The sequence below is a fragment of the Vulpes vulpes genome, chromosome 11 (genome assembly GCF_048418805.1).
Source record: "Vulpes vulpes isolate BD-2025 chromosome 11, VulVul3, whole genome shotgun sequence".
Lineage (NCBI taxonomy): Eukaryota > Metazoa > Chordata > Mammalia > Carnivora > Canidae > Vulpes > Vulpes vulpes.
Window position 1 is genome coordinate 39018486 of NC_132790.1, and position 22988 is coordinate 39041473.

At 39.8% G+C, this 22988-nt stretch overlaps 1 protein-coding gene across 5 annotated transcripts in view; it reads right to left on the reverse strand.

Moving 5' to 3' along the window:
- The window catches only part of GRM5 (glutamate metabotropic receptor 5), a 511261-nt gene extending 488861 nt beyond the window's left edge, over nucleotides 1-22400 (reverse strand). For 2 of the 5 annotated variants that reach the window (XM_072726152.1, XM_026015232.2), the window contains exons 1-2: nucleotides 20163-20791; nucleotides 5543-6404 (exon numbers count right to left, since the gene is read on the reverse strand). In XM_072726152.1, the coding sequence (XP_072582253.1) occupies nucleotides 5543-6203 (661 nt within the window). In that variant the 5' untranslated portion in view covers nucleotides 6204-6404; nucleotides 20163-20791. Of the gene's footprint in view, nucleotides 1-5542; nucleotides 6405-19770; nucleotides 20792-22305 lie in introns of those variants that run through there. The other 3 variants (XM_072726148.1, XM_072726151.1, XM_072726150.1) reach the window with 3 other exon arrangements.
- Nucleotides 22401-22988: the final 588 nt, after the last annotated feature.

Sequence of the window (22988 nt, forward strand, 5' to 3'; positions counted from 1 at the left end):
CCATAGTGACATTTCTCATATTTCTATACTAAATTGTTGTTTTGATACAACCCCAATAGAAAAAAAAAAGATGACAGGAAAGTGAGGTCCCATTTTTTAGAAGTTAAACTAAGCATATAGACTATGAATCATATTGAAGATCTTTCAAGCAAAGTTCTATTGTTATCACATGTTAAAATAATTGATGGAAAACTATGTAACAACTTGAAAATGGTACAACACTGCAATATGCAGGTTAGCCTGAAGACAATGTTCTTAATGATGTTATTTTACCAGTACAATTTATTGGTACATTTTTCCCCAAGAGCATCACTGACATGTTTTTTGGCTAGAACAAATTAGCATTCCTATATTATTAGATGGAAATAATAAATTCAAGAACAAATGTAAACAATAAAGGAGTAGGGTATGAATAGCATTTTACAATTAATCAAGGGAGGCAACTTGGCACCTTGTTTTTATAAAGAAGCAAATCTGTGAAAAATTACAAGTGCCTGCTATTTATCTACATACTATATATTCATAAATAGTGAGTTAGGTACTATTCCAACACAAATTCATCCATTAAACAAATAGTCTTTGAACACCTATTATGTGGTAGGCACTCTGATAGGTCCTAGGCAAAGAGGAGTTTGAAAGTTCGCAAAAATTGTGAAGTCAAAAATCCTGTAAGTCATCCGTAAAGTACAAAATACATGACTTTGTATATAAAATCCAGTCTGTAACTACTTTTCTCAATGAAATTGCTCTAGATCAAGGGGAAGTATGTAATGATGGAGTGTATGCAAGTGTCTGATTACTTAAAGCATTGATGCTTTAAGTGAATTATTGAATCTTTAGTTATGGGAGTGGATGAAGACTAAATTTTCCTTCTTGCCAAAAGCATTTGTTTCACATTTATAAAATAATACATTATATTTTATTTTACACTTAAATAGAAAGAATATTAATTCACCTTAATACATTTATTTTGTTTTTTTTTTTAAGATTTTATTTATTTATTCATGAGAGACACAAAGAGGGAGGCAGATACATAGGCAGAGGGAGAAGCATGGGGTGCCCAATGTGAGACTTGATCCCAGGACCCCAGGATCATGACCTGAGCCAAAGGCAGACACTCAACCACTGAGTCACCCAGGTGCCTCTGTTTTGATTTTGAAGTATAACATTGTAGTAATATCCAATTGGGGGGTGGGGCAGTTAAAGTCATCAGAATGAGTATGCTTATACTGGACTCTGTCTTCAAGGTATTCATTATTGCTCATAAATTTATGGTTAGCTGAGTAACGTTTATGGCTTTGCCTGGGCTCTGTTGCAATTAGTAATGGGTCAGGAAGGCAACTGTGTTGACCTTCATTGGTGCTCTCAAATAGTTGAGGTCAAGTGGTCTAAGATGGTCTCATCTGAAAAACCTGGGTACTCTCATCCTTAACATGGTGATGATAGTGTTCCACGACAGACAGACAAGGAAGGAAGTCCTCACTTCCACCATATTTTATTAGCCAAAGCAGTCACAAAGTTGGTGCTGCCTGGTAGTAGAAGGGAACTATCAAGTTACAAAGCAAATAGAGTCATCAAAGCAGCCAGTCTTCCACACCTCCAAAAAGGCAAGCACCACTCCTCCTGTGACATAAATGGGCACACACGCCAATGTTTGTGCTGAGGAAAAGGACCCCTTGAATTTTCTTAGAGCAGAGAGAATGCTGACTGGATTGATGCCTTTAAAAGGAGTAATATTTTTTCTTCTGAGTCATTGCATATTCCTTTCCTACACATAGTTGAAGAACTAGTGTGGCCTGCCTTAAAAATTTTTTTTTCTTTTCTTGCTGTCATACTATGAATCTGTTTGCCTAGGAGGCCTAGGCACAATCTCTGCATGGCACAACAAGCCACAGTAAATATTAAGTCCTATAGCCTAGAAAACCTATAAATCAAGGAAATAGCAAGTGTATGAGATTAACATTGATGCTAAACCCCAAGTCTCCTTGTGCTCTCTTCTGGAATTCTGTGACAGCAACAATGCTTGAAGGAACATCTTGTGATCACTGCCAACAGTACTGAGTGACCACAGTATTACCACGTCTAAGTATAAAATAAATGAGCAATTTGGAGGGTGGAGGAGATAAAGGATTTTTTAAATGGGACAACATCTTTTTCATAGTCCTTAATACCTCTTAGGAAAGCATTTGGAAAGTTTGATATTCTTTAAAAAAAAAAGGAATATCAGCTGAGCATAGGAGAATAATTATAAGAACATAGGAACAGTCTGAGATCCTGGGGCTGAGAGATCTAGAGCAGAGTTACCCCAATTCAGCCAGCTTAAGAGGCTGAAGGAAGAAATGGTATGCCATTTCATGGAAAATCCCACAGGGGCTTTCTGTATGGCCAGAACACAGAAAACCAGGCATCATCTTGGGGAGTTTCTACAGTATCTCATTACAATCAAGGACTTTTTTTTCTGATCCCAGATGTGATTTTTACCTTGTGAAACTTCCTACCACACCACTCTTACACTGATAAATTTTAAAATGTGATACCACATAACCTCATTATCCACACACCTGCTTGGGATCAAAGCAACATAAATACTTTTTGATTAAACCACATAAAGATATAAGCCAGACAGTATTTCTTCCAGTCTTTGTCCATACTCAGTGTGTTCTCCCCTGAATCCTGGTAGTATTCAAATATTTTGCCAGTATTTGGCAATAAAATTTCTCTTAACCCATTTTTGGCAAAATAATTAAATCTGCCTGAATTTGGCAATGAAATTTTCATTGGCTTATTTTTTACCCAGAAATAGATTGTTTCCTTTTAATGGTTGTATTCCAATAGGTAGTTTATGCTTATAATACACAACTTCAAATGTTTGCATATAATTAAAAGCACATTTAGAGACATACATGAAAAGCAAGTCTCTGCCATTCTACATGATCCCCTAACTCTTCTATTTCCTCCTCACAAACAGCAACTGTTACCTGTTTTGTTCTCTGAGAGCAATTCTTTGAATATCAAACAGTTTACATAAACTCCATTTTACACAAATAGCATGCCATTACACAAAACTGCACCTTGCTTTTTTCATGTAAAATGATCTTGGAGTCCATTATTATTATTTCATTACCTAAAGAATGCCTCATTCATTTTAATAGCTATACAATAATACTTATATGGATGAATCATAATTCATTTTATTAGATCAGTATTGGTATACCGAGGTCAAAAAAATGTAAATTACTAACAGCCAATGGTCATAATGATGAGTTTCATTTAGACCACAATCTTGTATTGGCATGTCCTACATAGAGACCAAGACCTATTCTTCTAAAGCTAGAGGGAAATCCCTAATGAAATTTATGATTTGAGGTGGACCAAAACATAACTTTATCCTTGGCATTTTTTAAACATTTTTTTTTACTTTCCCACCTCATATTTCCTCATGTTCTTTTCTAGAAATCCATCCCTTCTTAATTTTCATCAATTGTCAGTATTCTTCCTGTTAAAATGCAACTGTCAAATTCCATTTCCTTCTTGAAAATCTCCACCATGGATCTCATCACCACAGAACAGGACTTGATTTTTTTTTCCTCTGTCAATTTACTTTAGAGACATATTTGTAATTTCTTCTCATCTTGAATCATGGTTATATAAGTATTAATGAATGTCTCATGTCCTTTGCCAGATTGCATACCCATTGAGAGTATTGATATATAAAATAGAAGGGCTGTCCTTCACAGGATTATCAGAAGTCCTTACAGGTACTTGTACTTAATAAATATATGTCATATAAATATATCCTCAGGTGTGATTCCATTGGAATCTGTTCAATTATAATAGGACCCTAAGGTAGAAGTCAGTAACTGGGAGTCCTACTCTTAAAACTATTATTAGGTATATATTGGATGGCCTTTTTAAACTCTTAAAGCATTTGTATTTTAAAATGAGAACAAAATATCTGGATTACCTGTACCACTGGATTGTTGTGAGAATAAAATGAAATAGTAATTTTATAATGAAAATCTCAGCATTAGAGGTGCCTGAGTGGCTCAATCAGTTAAGCATCTGCCTTCAGCTCAGGTCATGATCCCAGGGTGCTGGGATCAAGCCCCACTTCAGGTTCCCTGCTCAGTAAAGGATCCTCCTCTCTCTCTCTCTCTCTCTCTCTCTTTCTCTCTCTCTCTCTTTCTGCCCCTCCCTTCTGCTCGTGCTCTCTTTCTTTTTCAAATAAATAAAATCTTTAAAAAAGAAAGAAGAAAGAAACAAGAAAGAAAGAAAACCTTAGCATTAGAAAAAAATCCAAGGTCTCCTCATCTGATCATCTGTCCATTGCTCAAAATCCCTATATACCAATACTCTGGAAAGTAAACTACAAATTAAATGTAAAAATCTCCAGAAGCATAAAAATCTCAATTTAGCATAGAAGCTCATTTTACATTTGTGCAGCTCTGAACATTGTTAATGAGTGGACATACAGTGAAATCTATAGTATGCCACTTCATAATGAATAGTTTGCTATATCTGATTGGTGACTGGTTACCAACCTCCAAAGTAGGCTCACTCTGGTCATTTCATAAATTGCTCAATAACTCAGCCCCACATCTTACAACATTGGATTGTTTGGACCACATTGATAATGTAATGCAAGATTCTTTAATCTTAACTGATCCTGACAATGCTTCAATGAACTATATAAAGTATTTTGCACCTTCTGGCTTTAGTATATGCAGTATGTTGTGCTAGAAAGAGTGTTGTGTAATTAGTGAGTCTCACATTTGGATCCCTTAACCTCTGTAGTAAAACAAAACCTATCCCAAACAGCCTTGGTCATGAATTAACAAGTCATGTATACAAAAATATTTTCAAAGTACCATAACCAATTAAAAGGAATAATATTGTTATTAATAGTTATATATTCCCAATTATGTTTTGCTTCCTTGTTTTGCTTTCAGTGTAAAGAAGCAACATATTTTAAAGTAAAACTAATTTGAATTGTTAAAACTTACACTCTCTTAGTCAAAGGTAATATTAATTCATATATATCTCTACTCCAGATTTAACTATATTCTCTTTTGAAAAAAAATACTTGTAAGACTACACTGTTTAGTAATTTTCTATCATAGAATACCTGGGCTAGAATTGGCTGCCTTCAGTTCCTACCTGCATTTATGTGTATCTCTCTTTATCAAAAACAATAGGCCATTGGAGCAACTTTAAGTGTGAAAATTATGAGGTGTTCAATGATTTTTAAGAAACATAAAAATCTCTAGCATTATTATAGCTGAAGTACAGATAATATAATGCGTAATGTAAAAAAATTTTCATTCCACCAAATGATGACCAGGTAAACACTCATATTAGCTTAAATCTAAGCCTCTCTAGACATCTGCCACTCAGCCCCTTCTTATATTACTAGTATAACTGGGCAACTGAAAAGTTCCCAAATAATCAAAAATATTTTAGTCTTCCAAAACCTGATATTGTAACTGGGAATCTGTTGAGTGCATAATAAGACATGCATCAAAGGATGTAAACAGATGCTTACCTTCTGTGTGCACAGCTGACACATAGGTCCAGTTGTACCTTTTTACTATGTCCACCATGGCCCGTGCCTGCTGGGCATCTGAAGGCACAACCCTCATGAAGTACTTGAACAGAGTCTTGTCACTCAGATCCATGCTTGTTGCCGAGTAAGCAATCTGAGGTATGTTGAAAAGCTGGAGCAAGTTCTGGACCTGAATGGCCACAGAACTGGAGCCAGGCCCAATGACCCCTACTATGGGCTTCTTGGAGCGGAAGGAAGAGGAAGAACCATCCACACAGCGCACCAAACCTTCTTCTTCTTCTGAAGAAATGAGGGAGTCCCTTATAAACTCAATGCTCTGCTCTAGGGCCACAGCTGAATGCCAGCAGGAATCCCTTATTTCACAGCCCAGTGTGATGTTGGGCAAGAGTGTGGGGTCTGAGTTGATCCTTTCCAGAGTATGCAGCATGGCCTCCACTCTCTGAATGCCATACTGTTCACGAACTGCCCCACATTTCCTTTCATGTACCTTGTCCACCGTGGGTTGGTGGTGGACAGAAAAAAGAGCTCCGATAATGATGTCTCCCGGCATGTGAGCCACCACCCTCCTCTCACTGGACTGTGCACTCCCACGGACATCTTCTTTCAAAAGCAGAACTGACAGGATCAACAGAAGGACCATTTTAGGAAAAGAGTTCAAGCTAATAAAGATAGCATGGTGGGGAAAATTTAGGAGAGTTCTGACAGATAGAATCAAACAATGTCCTATGTTGGGTGGCAAACCAAGAAATTAGCCAGTAATTTAGATGTGCTCTCTAAAGGACCACCGTGTCCCCACGTACCATTTAGTTAGATGCATCCATGTGGTCATGATCTTCAAAACCTGGAAAAAAAATAGCATGGATATTTAACAACATAAGTACAACTAGTTTGGGAAGCTCTAATGGTCTATACTAGTACATTTTGATGATGATGTAGATTAGGAATATAATCTTTTTGAAAAAATAATCTAAAAATCTTTAAGACTCTCCTTTGTCTATCTCTTATAATTTTGTAATTTGAGGAAGCAATCCGACAGAGCTTCTTGATCCTACTTTACTTATATCAAATTTTTTTTTATTTGTTCATCTGGAGTTCACAAAAGCAAATCTTATGTGTGGTAGGCCAAATAATACTCTTATGTGGAGATGAGAGAAAGTATCCTAAAAACAAAACTATGCCATGAACAGAAAACTTTAGGGAGCATGTAACCCAAAATAACAAGCATTAGTAATCTCTTGGTGATTATACTTTTTGTTTTCGAAATACTTTATACTTCTTTCTGAATTTTCAACATTAAGCATGTATTAACTATGTAATCATAAAAATTAAGTGACTTTTTAATAAAGGCTACATAACCCCTGTTCAAATACAATGTAAGGCAAGCTAAACAATCTTCCCAATTAGTAAGTACTGTGTCTCATTTCTATATAACATAGAACAAAGACATATTGAGGGCAGGTAGGTATTTCCAACCTAAATGAACTACAGAAAAGAAGGAAGAGGGTGGGGGTATGGCAGAGTAAAATATTCCCTAACTACATTGAAAAATATAGTGGAACAGGCACTGGTTCTGGGGGAAAATAATGTTCAGTTCAAATTCCAGTTCTGCTCTTGAGAACTATTACTAAATTGTTCAACCTCTCAGTACCAGAATTTCCTCATCTGAGAAGTCCCAACATATGTACTCGGCTACCCTATGGGAATCAACATAAGTTATCAACTATGCAAATGTTTTGTATATTGAATAAGACTACATATATTCAGGACATGACCTTTTCTGCTATTACATTTCCAAGGGCATTTTGTAGCTAGGTGGTGAGGACAGAAAATTCTCTGGCAACCCACTCAGTCCTCCAGAGTCTTCAGAGTAATTACAGAGTCTTGTAATAAAATTCACAGTAATCAGTCCTCTATCTCTGGTCCAGGAAAAAAAAAATTCCATATCACCAAGACTCCAAGGGCTGGAAGGATGCATCTTAGAACTACCCGTCCAAGTAGAAACAGCACAACTTTGAATGTAGTCATCTATTTCAGTTTAAACTCCTGGGAAGAAGGAAATTTGTCCCAAACTGCCTATAGAAAATTCTAGCAGAATTTGTAAAAGGGAACTGACAAATTAATGATTTGGGTTATTGAAAGAATTGTTTAAGAGATTTATTTTGTACGTTATCCTCTCTGCCAGCCAAGGATCTCAAATTGTTTTCAAGTGACTAACTCCCCAAGCAACACATTTCAAAGACAGGTAATGCTTCTTCAGGAATTTACACACGTATTCTTCTTCAAGTGTACTAATGGTTTTCAAAACTCATCAGATCTGCAAAATATCTAGTCCAGACACTAAGTGAAGATGATTTGAATCACAGTTATAGTCATTCCCCAACCCCCGCCTCACCGTTTCTACCACTGCCTTCTACTGTTTCCTGTGGCAACAGAGAAAGCCTCCCCTGCAGAGTGTCAAACATTAAAATAAAAAAACCTCATCAAATAACTAGATGTTCCAGAATAACTAGGTGTTTAGCAATATTTAGGGCAAAAAAATCAGTTTTGGTATGGAAGTTGGCATTGTAGACAGGGGGCAGGGAAAAAAGATTAATTTTAATTGATTAAAAATATTACTTTTTTTCATTTGGGAAATTGTCTGAACATTCTCAAGCTTTCCCTCTGCTTGCTTAGATCAAAGACCCAGAGACCGGGATCCCTGGGTGGCACAGCGGTTTAGCGCCTGCCTTTGGCCCAGGGCGCGATCCTGGAGACCTGGGATCGAATCCCACGTCGGGCTCCCGGTGCATGGAGCCTGCTTCTCCCTCTGCCTATGTCTCTGCCTCTCTCTCTGTGACTGTCATAAATGAATAAAAAAATAAAATAAATTTCCTCTAAAAAAAAAAAAAAAAGACCCAGAGACCAATGCTTATTCTCATGAATACCGTAGACCAAATCAAAACAAATAAAACCAAAAATAAACAAAAAATCCAAGGTAAACGGAAGCACAATGTCTTATTAAATCCAGAATATTAGTGAACAAACTAACCAAACAGGATTCATTTTTATTACAATAAGAGCATCAACGTGGTATGTGAGACTAGAAGTGGCTTATCAAAATGGTGAAACTAAAATATTTCCATGAATTTTATGTTAGATTTTAAGCAAGCCCTGTATGTTGAGACACAGTAAATATATACACACAAAAAAAACACTGAAATATATATCTTCCAGTTATAAGCTAAATTAATTTTTTAACTCATTCAAGAAATATCTACTAACTATTGAGTGGGAAAGACTAATGTAACAAAGAAGTGCAATGATGTACATTGATAATTGCCATCATTATCTTTCATTGAGCATCCATCACTTGTTCATTGACTCATTTAACAAATATTTATGGCATGCCTATACTATGATTCTGTCCTGGAAATTAAATATTCAAGAGAGAACAGGTGATACATGCTTCCTATAGGGCTTACAGATAGTACTCTAAAACGCGACTTAAACTAGAGCCTGGTAAGTACAAAGAACAATAAAATAGAGTGTCATGTAAAAAGTGTGGCCAGAGCATAAAGAATGGGAGTAACCGTGGTAGAAGATGAGGTTGCAAAAGTAAGAAAGGGCCAGACCATGTAGAATCACGTAGGCTCTTATAGGAATTTGGATGTTAAGTGCATCAGAAAACCAAGGAGGGGATATAAACAAATGACTGGCACAATTCAATCTTATGAAAGATTGCTCTAGCTGTTCGTTGTTCTAAAAATGGTTTTGAGTCTAAGAACTAGTCTATTTTACTATTAAAAGATATGGGATAAGCTAGTACAGAAACAAATGGAGACAGAGAAAAACTTGATAATTTTATTTTGAATATGTTAAATTTGAGATATTTTTTAAAGGATTCTATTTATTTATTTGAGAGAAAAAGAGAATAAGCAAGGTGAGGAGAAGGAGAAGCTGACTCCCTGCTAAGCAGGATGCCTGTTTCAGGGCTCAAGCCCAGGACTTGGGGCTAATGACCTGAGCTGAAGGCAGGCACCCAACAAACTGAGCCACCCAGGCACCGCAAGATGCTTTTAAAGCACCTAGGTGCAGGTGCCAAGTAGGAAAGTAGATATATAAAATTGGACCAAGAGGAGTGTTTTGGGTTAGAGATATTAACTGAGGGTCAACAATATATAAAATCTTTGCAATGAATATAGTCTCCTGGAGAGCAAGTATAAATAAGGAAAAGGTGGAACTGAGAAATAAGCCCCACAAAGAATTGGGAAAAGATAGTGGAAAAGCCAGCTAAGGAAACAAAGGCAAGTCATAAATAAGGAGAGAATATAAGAACACGTGATGTAAGAAGAACCGAAGAGAATGTCCTGGGCAATTTATATTTACAGACACACACAGGGCTTTCATGTTGCAAATAATAAAATACATCCTGTTTTCCCAAAGATATTATTTTCTATGTGTATTAAGTATCTGCGTGTAGATGTGTCTGTGTGCAGCATGTATATGCCAATAATCCTTATAATAACCCTGAGATGTAAGTATTATTATATTTATTTTACAAATGATGTAATGGGTTTTTTACAAGTTAAAAATTAGTCACTCACAGTATAACATATAAAGTTGTTGAATCATTGTATTACACCTGAAAGTAATGTTACATTATGTGTCAACCACACATACATACACACATGCTTAAAACTAGCCAATCCCTTAGAAAGTGATGGATCTAGAATTTATGTCTATACTTAGTGACTCCATCACATAGTCTTTTCAGTATCCTGTACTGCCTTACTCCCCCTTCCTTCAAGAAACATATTTCAAAACATCATTAAAAACTGAGAAGGGGGTGACTGAGTGGCTCAGTTGGTTAAGCATCTGCCTTCAGCTCAGATCATGATCCCAGGGTCCTGGTTTCGAGCTCCCCGTCAGGCTCCCTACTCAGTGGGGAGTCTGCTTCTCCCTCTCCTTCCTGCTTGTGCTCTATCGCTTTCTCTCTCTCTCTCTCTCTCTCTCCTCTCTCCTCTCTCCTCTCTCCTCTCTCCTCTCTCATAAATAAATAAATAAATAAAATCTTAAAAAAAATGAGAAGGGCCACCCAAGCATACTTAGAACATCCCAGGGACATAGAATCCTACAGGAGTTTCCTTCAAAACTATAAGATGAAGAATATTCAAGGAAAAGAGATAACTCAGTGCTTAGAAGGTAGAAATGAGTGAAAATATCAGTGAGGGTGACAAAACATGAGAGACACCAAACTCTGGGAAATGAACAAGGGGTAGTGGAAGGGGGAAAGTGGGTGGGGGGTTGGGGTGACTGGGTGATGGGCCCTGAGGGGGGCACTTGGCGGGATGAGCACTGAGTGTTATGCTATATGTTGGCAAATTGAACTCCAATAAAAAAAATTAAAAATAAATTAAAAAAATAAGGTAGAAATGTGTATGATTCAGACAATCATGTTTGTATTGCCCTGGCATTCCCCCACCCCACGAGATTATGGTCTGCTGAATTATAAAGCAATGACTGCTTCACGATCTGCCTTGGATGCACACAATGGCTATATTTCACCAATATTAGCTATGAGGCTCACATACCTGGAAAGTACATTTTGAAATAAATTATCACTTAGAAACTTGACAGAACTATGCTACAAGTTGGCTTATTATAAGGTTAAACAAGTCATCCCATGTGCTCCCAAAATACAAGAAATGAATAGAACATAAATTCCAAATAGACCAGTCGGGTATACACTAGCTCTAGTGTGCCATCACTCATTTGTCCAATACGTGTTTATCAAATAAATATTATGTATGAGGCTCTGAGGTTTCAGTTATGGACAAAGCAAACATAGTCCATGCCCTCCTAAAGCTTATACTTTAAAGGGGAGTTGTCGGGAGGGAAAAGGAGGGAAAAAAGAATAATAAAAAAATAAAGGGGAGTTATCAGATAATAAATAAGGAGGCAAAATATTTTATGTGCCCAGTAATAGGGTTAAAAATAAGAACAGAAAAAAAATAAGAATAGAGCAGGGAAGGAAGATAGAGTCAGAGATGTGGGAAAATTTTAATAATGTAGCCAAAGAAGTATACACTTTAAAAGTAAAATCCGGGTAAATATCTAAAAGAAGTAAGAGAATGAGTTGCGCAAATATCTAGGGAAAGAACATGCTATGTAAAGGCAAAATCAAATGTAAAGCCCCTGTGGCAGACTTCTTTCTGCTTCTGCTTTGTATGCTGAGGAACAGCAAGGAAGCTAGTGTGACTACAGCTTAGTAAAACTGGGGAGAGAGGAAGTAAAGTCAAGAGATAGGACGATCATGTGGACTCTTTTTGGACTTTAACAGGCTCGGCTTTAACATCACAAGAGAGTGACTTTCTGGAAGAGTTTTCAATAGAAGACAGAACACACAATGACCAACATTTCAACAAGAATTAGGGCAAAGGCCAAACTGAGAGGGCAGTTAGGAAATGTCTGCAAAAATCCTGGTCGGAGAGATGACACTGGCTTGGATCAGGGAGACATAGCCCCATCAGCAGAGAAAACTGGTAGAAGACAGAGTGGAAGAGTTTGCTGTCAGATCTGAGTTGGAATATGAAAGAAAAATAAGGATCAATGAAGACACTAAGGTTTTTGGCATGAGCAAATAAAAGATGGTACCACACTGACTGAGGTGGAAAAAGCCATGGAGGAGCAGATTTGGGTGGACCTACCAAAAAGTAGTTTTGATATGTTAATTTTTAGATGCCTTATAGAAATTCAAGATGAAACATTTATTAAGCAGCTGGATATAAGAGGTTAAATTTCTGAGAGAGGTCAGTGTAGGAGATAAAAATGGGGGGAGGCATCACTATACAGATAACTATTTTTTGTAAACCATGAAACTAAATGAAATCACCTAGGAAGTGCAGAGAGAAAAGAAACTAGTTCTGAGACTGAGCCCCAGGGAATTCCAATGGTTCAGTTCCCAGAGATAAGGAGAAATCAGCAAAGGAGACTGAAAGAAAAATTGATATAATTTAAAATATAAATATGATACAAATATAAAATACTGAGTGTCCATGCATGCATGTATAAGATCTGGAAACATACACACTGACCTTTATAGGATGTTCTCTGAGTGGTGGGAAGATGTGTCACTTTTCATTTCTTCTTTGTCTTTGTCTATGTTTTCTAAATTTCTACATTTACTATAAAAATATATTATTTGTTATATTAGTTTAAGTGTGGGACTGAGGGATCTGCCTTCTAAATTTCTGCTCCAGTATTCCTTGTGGCCTTATCTCCCTTGGATCTGCTCTTCCTTGGGAGTCTGCTAGTCAAGCAAATTTGTCTCCTCCAGGTATATACACTGCTTTACCCAATGGTTTTGTTCATGCTGCTTCTGATCCCTGACATGCTCTTGCTTCAGTAGCCTTTATGGTAGAGTTTTTAAGAGCATGGTCTTGGAATCAAATGGACCTGGGTTTGAATCCAAATACTGCCATTTGTTGGCTATGTGCCCTTGGTCACCAAGCCTCTCTGAGCCTAATTGGAATGACAATAGTATTACCCTAAAGGGTTTTAATGATGATTCAATGAGATAATATTTTTAAATAGTCCTTTTATAAAATCGCCCCAGATCCTTCACCTTGTGTTTGCTCTATTCCCTGAACTCATATGGCATTTTTATCGATACTTTGTTGTGTCTATTACTAAGCTAATATTATAGCTATTTATACATGTTCTAGCTTCCTATAGACTTTGGATCCCTTAAAATTGGTACTATATATAGTATCTGGTATAATCCTTGCACAAGATAAACGTTCAATAAATCCTGCTGAATGAACAAATAAATAAAGAATTGCCTCCACTGGGCTTTCTGTTCAACTACCTAATTGAGGTTCCAAGATAGTATCCCTTGCCCCACCCTAGAAAATTGAAAAATGTATTCAGGCAACAGAGATCCTCAAAAAGAGAAGCAAGGACTGACAAAGTAGCAGGCAGAAAACTTTAGTGTCGGTGAGGCCATTTCTCCTTAGCTGTCTCCCCATGAGCTATATTCATTTACTTAACAAGGGTCTGGTAGGGTGGAAAAAAGGAGGGGAAAAAGTAATACTGTATTACTTTTTCAATTTATAGAACCTTTTTCCATTATTAATCCCACTTCAACCTATAACAAAATTATTGCCAAGAACATCTGATTGTCCCATTTCATATATCAGGAAATAGAGTCTCCAAGAGAATAAATTATTTGCTTTAACTTATAACTCTGAGATGGTAGAGGTTATAGACTGGTAGCAAAAAAAAAAAAGAAAAAGAAAAAGAAAAAGAAAAAGAAAAAGAAAAAGAAAAGAAAAGAAAAAGTCAGGTTCTTGTTATAGATCAGGAGGTGGAATTAACTAATACAGTGATTTAAAGAGCTTTCAAAATGCTACAGATCTACAACCTAATATATGGAAAGCTTTAATTCAAACAAAAGCAGGAAATGATAGGAGTTTACATAGTGTAACATATAATAAGTTGGTTGAGGGTCTTATTTTCAGAACCACTAGTCTGCTTTATTCAATAATATATTTCTTGGCTCACAGCATAATAAAATTAATCACTACCCCACTATAGAAAACAGTAGACATATATTTAATATGTATAGAAGTATTTTGCCTAGGTAGTCAGCCTCCTACTGTATCCTAAATGAATATGAAGAAAAAATGTTGGTGGGTAGAATTTGCATAAATGGCAATTTACACTGTAACCAGATTCACAGCTCACATTGTCTTTTATTTTCAACAATCTTCTCAAACAGTGGCCATCTTTCTGGCACAGATGTCTCTTATATAACTTAATCTCCACACAAGAAAATCACACAGTTCGAGACATCAACACTAAAATGATTCCTCTGCCTGAGCAATAGCGTCATCCCAAATAGACAGGGGTGTCAATATTGCCTATGCCATGAATGCCTTTGATGTATTTTCCTGAAAACAAGTGCATCCCAGAGATAAGAGACACTATGAGGTATGATACTGAGAGCTTTATAGTCTAGGAAAGCTCCACTGTTGTAGCTATCTCAAGCACACATCTGTGACCTTGTAAACAAGAAAGTCCAGCACCCTCTCTGTTTAGCCCAGATCCAAAAATATGCCATATTTTCAATGAAACCCCCTAAAAACCAGAAAAGGGCTATAAAATAACATTGTACAAAAGTGAAATCTGTAATTTTATGCATTAATTAAAAGATGCTGGCACTAGAATAAAGCTCACTGTAAATCACTGTAAATCATTAAACAACTGGTTTAGTAGTCCATGAAGACCTGAAACAGCCTTCTACAGCAAAGCAATAAAAATGATGTAATCTACTGTTAACTAGTCTCAATTTAATTATCAAGCAGGGATTCCAGGCATCTTCCCATTTTGCAGCCTTCAGCTGCTTTCTTGTTATTTATGGCATACCTCGAAAGACTGTAAAGCATTATTGTGCATATTATATCACTTATCATCAGGTGCTTGAAAATGTCCTTTTGCACTTCTAACTCGAACTCTACTTACTTATTAATAGCTAATATTTATTGGGTGCCTGCTTTGTGCTAAATAATGTTAAAGCATTATTTAATGTAAGTTCTCAAAATAACCCTGTGAGGTAGGTATGATTACTACCTACATTAAATATCTCTAGAAATTGAGGTTACAAGGTGAAGAATCTTGCCAGAAGTCTCATACTATAATAACTGGCAGAGTCAGGATATGAACCCAACCCTCTCTGGCTCCAAAGCCCACACTCAAACATAATCAGATGATAATGTCTCCCAAAAGACCAAGTGGGTTGGCTGGTTAAACCTTATACATTGTTTGCAAAACATTCTGGAGACTCTCTCTACTTTCCATTAAAAGTTTATGTATGCCAGTCAACTACATTTAGAAGCCATACAAACCAACTAAATTAACAGATGTAACTCTATTTCCTATAGTCATTTAGATCATAATTTCCCAACCTCAGCACTGTTGACATTTTGTTGTGGAGGTTTACTGTCGTATGCATTGTAGGATGTTTAACAGCATCTCTCACCTCTGGAGATCCCAGGTCTCCAGATGCCAATAGCAAACATACCTCCTCTAAGTTGTGACAAATAAAAATGTTTCCAGACACTGTCAATGTCCCCTGTAGGTCAAAGCCATCCCCAATTGAAAACTGCTGATTTATATCCTGGCAAGGTTTATATAAACATCAAAAAAGAATACAACTAAGGAGCTAATCGTCTGGATTCATCAGTCCCACAAAACTTTTTCCTGAAACATCCTAATAATTTAAGGAGAGTAGTTTAGAATAGGTTTGTCCTGTTCCTTCTTTACTTTGTAATTTGTTTCTGGCTGTATTATATTGTTTTGAAGCTTGTAATTTCAATTCGAGAAATACAGATTAAACCTTGAGAGTGAAGGATGATATTGCCTTACTTTAAATAAGCATGATTCTAAGTAGCCATAAGTTGTAATAAATGAATGAGAAGAGTATCCTGTGATACACTGTTATCATTTCAAAGACTATTTTTAGTATGAAATATAACGTTCATTTTAGTTTTAACACGATAAAGAACATCTTATACAGTAATTACATGTTGGTTTTTCAAAGTGTCATTTTTATTTTTAAAAGAATAATTATGTTATTTACCTTCTTGTCTGTCTTTAAAAAGTATGATGACATCATTGAATATTAAGGCAAATTGATTTTTAAGAAATATTTTTCAATTATTTCTCTGTAAAATATAAATGTAAACAGGCTATATTATTATTATTATTATTATTATTATTATATTACAGTGCCCACTAGCACCATTATGATTATGATCTTTTAATTTTCCTCAGAAAATTTATGTTTAAGAGCATAAAGTTCAACAGCAAGTTTAAGAGCAATGGCAAATAGCCAGAGTTACTGTAAAAGCTGATCATTAGAAAATTATTCATAGGTCTGAAATATTTTTTAAAGATTTTATTTATTCTTGAGATACATACAGAGGAGAGATGCAGAAACACAGGCAGAGGGAGAAGTAGGCTCCACGCAGGGAGCCCAACATGGGACTAGATCCCGGGTCTCCAGGATCACAGCCTGGGCTGAAGGCGGCGCTAAACCCAGGCTGCCCTAATGGTTTTTAAAACCAACCACAGGATTGCTACGAAAATTAAATTCAGTAACATGGGAAAGCTGAATTTGATATTCAAAGGCCTGGATGGGATTAATAGTTAGTAATAGTAATAGTAATAGTAATAGTAATAGTAATAACTACCATTTCTACACTGTTCATTGTGGGTCTGGGACTTTGCTTATATTTGTACAATTAATTCATTGTGATTACACAATGCGCCTTACAGTGTTACAACCTGTTTCTCCTGGAGCCCAATGTGGGGCTTGAACTTACAATCCTGACATCAAGACCTGAGCTAACACCAAGAGTTGGACACTTAATTGACTTAACAACCAGGTGCCCCCCCCACCCCGTTCATCATTTTAAAATGAGGAAAACAGAGGCAGAGCAATGTTAAATATCTCACCCTAGGTTACATAGCTAGTAAGCCACAAAGATGGGATTGTGGCTTACAATTCAGGCAATCTTGTGTAGGGGTCTGCCCTTCCAATCATACCACAACTTACTGGAAACCACAGTGAAACAATTCCATGGTGTTTAGCAATACCATAGATTAAGGTTACCTAATGTAATGAAAGAGGGTAAGTTTGATTTCCAAGCAAATGAGATGTGTGCATTTATTTATTTATTTTTCCCATTTCCTCGTTATATGACAGTGGAAGGTAAAAAAACCAACTCCGTTTTCACAGTAGGAAACTAAGAGCAAATATTGCCTTGCATAATTGTTATAAGGATTAAATAACACCAATGCTTGGCATGATGCCCGCTGTACTCAAGAAAGGGTAGTCGTTGGAGCAAGGATGAGCCTGAACCAAGACTTATGCTTGGTTCCTTCCCCTTCTGATTCAAGGTACATATAACTCAAACAAGCTGAGAACTGGTAAATTCTAGATTTTTTTGTCTTCATCTGCGAATTTAAAGGAAATGAAAGCAAGACTATGGCATAATGTTTTTTAGAACTATGTTTTAACTGAGATAAATACCAAGAAGATACTGTCTTTTACAAATAGTTGAAAATTCCAAAAAAATTTTTGATTTTATTTTCTTGGGTTATACAAGCAATCAAATCATGAACTAAAAAATATTTCTTTTGATGCTCTTCCCTTATTCCCTCCAAAGCTCCACTTATTAATGAAAATAATAACTAAATGATGTTTCAGGACTATCATTAACATTTCTCTGAATTTTTAAAATAACACATATTTATAAACTGTGGGATGCATTGTAGTAATACACCATCAGCATATCCAAACTCCAAACCAACAAACTAGCTTTAGCATATCATATATATATATATATATATATATATATATCAAAAGATAGTCTTCACTATTTTATAAAGTTAGTTTATACTCTATTTAAATAACATAGCAAAGAGTATACGGAAGAATCGTCGAATGCATCTCTTTCTTCACCCCATTAGGACAGAGAGCCTGGGAGAAGATGGTTACAAATAAGTACAAAATTTTTCAAGATTAGTGCTATCTCATATTTTCTACCTGTATTTTTTAGCTATGCTTTATTGGCATTTATTTTAGTTTCTTATCTAAAATGCTCTGAAAATTCCACAAAAGAAAATATAAGACTATATAAAATCTCTAATATGTTTTGAACAAAAATGAAAACATTAGAATTATTAAAACCCTTCAGTCACACAAGTACTACATATTTTGTGCTGGTTGAACAAAGTTTTCACTTTAGTGTCTGTTACCATGTCCATCAAAGACTACGAAATGAAGGCAGAGGCCTGTGTCTCCCTATGGAAGTAAACTGAAGAACTGGGCAAGCACTTTGGATTCTTCTAATATCACCCTCTCTCCCAAATAATCTCAGTATGTCCTTCAACAAATCAATATTGCAGCATTTGGTTTCTCTCTGGGTACAACCCATGGCCAAAATACTGCCATGTGATAACAGAGATCTAGGTGGTGCGATGAAAATATCCAGATTATACATTTTTGTCAAGCAGAGTGTAAATGACTAGGGAAAGCTTTTCTCTTAAAAGAAGCAGTTATGTGGAAGTATTCTATCGACAATCTTCTAAGAAACCCTGAAGGATCTGTCCGGAGTGCTGAAAAGGTCTCCGCTGGAGAAGGCTGAAGACTGGAATGTGTATCAACCTGATTAGTTCAGGAAGCAGTATTTTCAATTCCCAAGCCAAACATCCTTTTAAACAGAAATTGAAATCTATAAAGGACAGAAGTCATCACAACTGATTCTTAAATGTGTAATTCATAGACACAAAAGAGAAATTAAAGAAGAAAATTCCTTGTGCTCTATGACGGTAATGAGGGGCACAAAGCACACCCAGCAAGAGGTAGCATACCCGAACATGCCAAAACTCAAAAGAATGTCTAGAATGTTGTATAACTAAGAGGATTCTACAGAAAACCTTGGCTTAGCCCCACTGGGGGAAGAGGCTGAACATAGTAAAAGGCAATGTTAACTTGGCTGTCTCAAATGGCCAGAAGCCAATGTTAAGAATACAGATTAGCTCTGGCCCAGCCTCAAGGGACTCAGAACAATAAAACAATACGTAGGGAATGAAGAAAGAGGTGGAAAGGAGATGCTGCCTTCCTACCGGCCTGAGTCCATTTCTAAGCGGGAAGTAAAGTGTTGGAGAATCTATCTGCCTGGTTACTCAAGCTTACAGTTCAGCTGAGGCAGCACCAGGATTATGCCTAAATAAGCAAAAGTGCTTGTTAACCTCTCCTCAATTTCCCTTTCCCACAGCACCTGCTCCGCAAGGAAATGAGGGCAGTAGGAAATTCCAACACCGATTCCAAGAGTCTTCCAGGCAGACTCTTCCCTTTGCGAGGTCCCAAGTCGGGGTTAGGTTCTGGTCACTGGCCAGTTCATGGACCTGACTGGGGTTCTTTCCACAAGCGGCTGTACCCTGAGTTCCCTCCTCGGCACACTGCTCATGCTGCCGCTCCTGGGTAACTAGCAGGCTGTGTTTTGGAAGGGAAAGATGCATCCACAGAAGAGGAAAGAGCCGGAGGACGCAGACCGGGGTTCAGGAATAAGCACACTAGCCTGAGTGAAAGAGCCGTGCTTTCAGCACCACCCGCTGTCCCCCCTCTTCCTGCAGCAGGCACCACAGTCGCTGCATCTTACCGATCTAATGGGAAGCGATTCTCCTTCCTTCCCTCTCCACCTTTGCTTCTCTCAATTCCGAGCCCTCGGGTGGTTTGGGGCAGCACAATCTGCATTCTAAGCACGCGCACCTGGCCTTAGGGAGCGGGAACTCGGATCCGAAGGCATGCAGAATCCCTTTCTCAATTCTTGCCGCCATTCCCTCCTTCACCTCATTGCTCTCGCCTTTTCTCCCAACAGGTTTAACTAAGGCCATCAGCAAACGGAGCGGACTTCAACCCCGAGGTCTGGCCAGCCTCGCTCCACGCTCGTCCCACTCCCAAACCAACTGTGAGCTATCCAGCAAGCTGACAGCTCCTACATCCTTCCCGGGCACAGGGACACTTGGGCACACAGACCGTTAGCAAGCTTACCCCCCTGTTGGCCGTGCAGCTGGCAGTGAGACGTAGTCTAGCTAGCCCCCCATAAAGTTGGGCTGTGCTGATCAGCGGGGCAGAGCCGGCCTCTCCATTCCCAGGCTCCCCACCAAGAAGATCTTAAGCTCATCTCCTGCGCTCAGTGCGCACAGAACAGCAGAGCTGAGGGCGGCGTGTGCAGCAATCTCCCTTCTACTGAGGAAGGGGGGAAGGGGGGGAAGGGGAGCTCGCGGAGGAGGGAGGGGTGGTAGTTTGTATTTATAGAGAACAGAGTTCTCAGCGCAACTTTTTGGTGCCACCAAGTGGCACAGTGAGTTCCTTTAGGAACACAGACTTCGGGTCGAATCTGGATGGGTGAACCAGCTCTGAAGCCAGATGCTCACATGATAAGGGGATCTGGGGCACCCCTATGACTTGAGTTTTCCCATACGCACCTTCATACCTCAGTACCTGGGATGCAATCCCTGAGGTCTAGGAATGTGTCTGCATTGAGGGGAAAAAAGTACCTGTGCCCTCCTCGGACAAGTGGCAGAGGTGTCAAGGACAATGGGCAGATGCCTAGGAGTCTAGGAACCCTTGTCTCAGGAAGAATATCCATTCTCCTCTCCCTCCTAACCCCTCTGTCCAGATCACAGTATTCTCAGATCTCATTCTAAAACCATCCTGCCATCTGGAATGCCCAACCTTTAAAGTAAAATGCCATTCATTTTCCTTGTATTACAATCAATTCCAGATTATTTCCCAAACCCTCAAAGAATCTCACAGCTTGCCACCAAACCACATCCTTTAATTGATACCTTAAAAAAGCAAGTGACTTTAGGCTCTGTGGATCTGAATCGCTCCAAACAGTACTCAGAACTCCAGGTTCCCTTGGTTATAGTCTAAGTGTCTGTTTGTCCTTCTCATCTATTTCCACAGACCTCTCAGCATGCATTACACCAACTGCACAGCCAGGAGCTTGCAAATGTCTTTGGTACTTTGAGGGAGAATGCCCTGAAGCTTCATTTATCTGGATTTTCTAGGTGCTCTTTCTTCCTTGTATGCAGATCCAAAAACCCATATGATCATCGACAGACACTACTCTATGGAACTTTAGTGCCCTCAAACAAAGAAGAATCTCTACATTTTGCAGAAACGGAGAAACTGAGTACACAAAGGGACTTTTTCAAGGTCACGCATTTTCCTCAGGACCAACCCAGGAACTAGCCAGGATAGAACTGAATTAACACAGTGCTATGTCAGACCTGACTTCCAGGCTTCCACTCCTTCTACCACCCCGTTCACTCATACTCAGCTCCCTTTCCTCCCCCCAACCCCACCCATCCCTCCCTCTGACCCCATCCTTTGCCGAAGTTCCATAAAGAAATCTAGCGTAAGGATGTCTCCTTATCCCCACTGGCAGTACACGAACCTGAGCTTACAGGTCCAGAGTTACATGGGTACCCCTTAAAAATGGCCCCCTGTTCTAGAAAGCCTCTCCCTCCTGTAGTGCAGTCATGGAAGTGTCATTTTAGAGATGGAACATTGGCATTCACACGCAACCAGGTCCCTCTCTTGCTGCCTCCTTTCGAGGTAAAGCAATAGCAAATGCTCTTATTAGCCCTCAAACACCTAAGGGTCTCAAGGATGGATACCCCCTCCCTTGTTATGCACCCTTTTGTGCACATGTATCGGTATGAGAGAGAGAGAGAGAGATCCAAACGCCTCCTTTGGCTCAGATCTCTATTTTCTCCTCTGATTTTTTTTAGTTCGTTTTCTATGGAAACGAGCCCACTTAAGTCCCCACTTATGCAAATACAAGCAAAATGATCTTCATAAACCTCTCACTGGAGCGACGCCGCGGCAGTCTGGGCTCCTGACTAGAAATTCGTGTCTGATTCACACAGCACGCGTCCTTGCAGGGTGACTTTCCAAACTTGCAGGACCTCGTGGCGTCCGCGGCTCCACGGGGCTGCACCGGGGCTGCACCTGCCCACCGCCTGCCCCCCGGGTGCCCGGCGCCCGCGCTCCCGCCCCTCGCCTGCGGGCCGGGCTCCCGCGCCGAGCTGGGGGAGGGGCTCCGGCGGCTCCGGCGGCTCCCGCGGCTCCCGCGTGCGTGGCGACTCCCGAGCTGAAAGCAAGCAGACCGCGCGGAGCTTACCGGGTGCGCGCCCGAGCCCGGCGCCCCGGCCCGCCCGGCCGTCGTCGCGGGCTTCCTGCGCTCGGGCGCCGGCCTCGGCTGCAGCGGGAGCGCGGCGGCGGCGGCGGCGGCGGGAGGCGGGAGGCGGGAGGCGGAGCGGAGCGCCCGGGGCCCGCGGCGGCGGCGGCGGCGCTGTCTCTCGGCGAGCGCCGGGAGCACGTGCCGCGCTCGGGCAGACGCAGCGGGCAGCGCCGCGCAGGGCCGCCTCCGGCTCGGGCCGCGCGGGGGGCGGGGCGGGGCGGGGGCGCGACCCGGCACAGGCCGGGCGGGGATCGGGGCTCGGGGCGCCGCGGAGCCCGGGGTGCGGGCGGGAGTTGCCGCGGGCTCCCTGTGCAGCCCCCAGCTTCGCTCCGGCAGCCGCGGAGGGAGGGGCGCGGTGCGGGGGGCGCGGTGCGGGGGGCGCGGGTGCTGGGGCGCTCGGCGCCGCGCAGCGGAGCAGCCACGCGAGCAGCTTCTTTCTGGCCGCGGCGCGGAGACCCTGACGGCGCCGGGGAAGGGGCGCCGCTGCCCGAGGTGCGCGGAGCCGGGAGCCCCAGGATGACTCGGAGGCGCGAGCGCTCAGGGCGGTCTCCTGAGCCGTTCGCAAACGACTGCACGTCTCGCAAACGATTCTTTCTATATGCATTGAAATTTCTTTCTCCGTA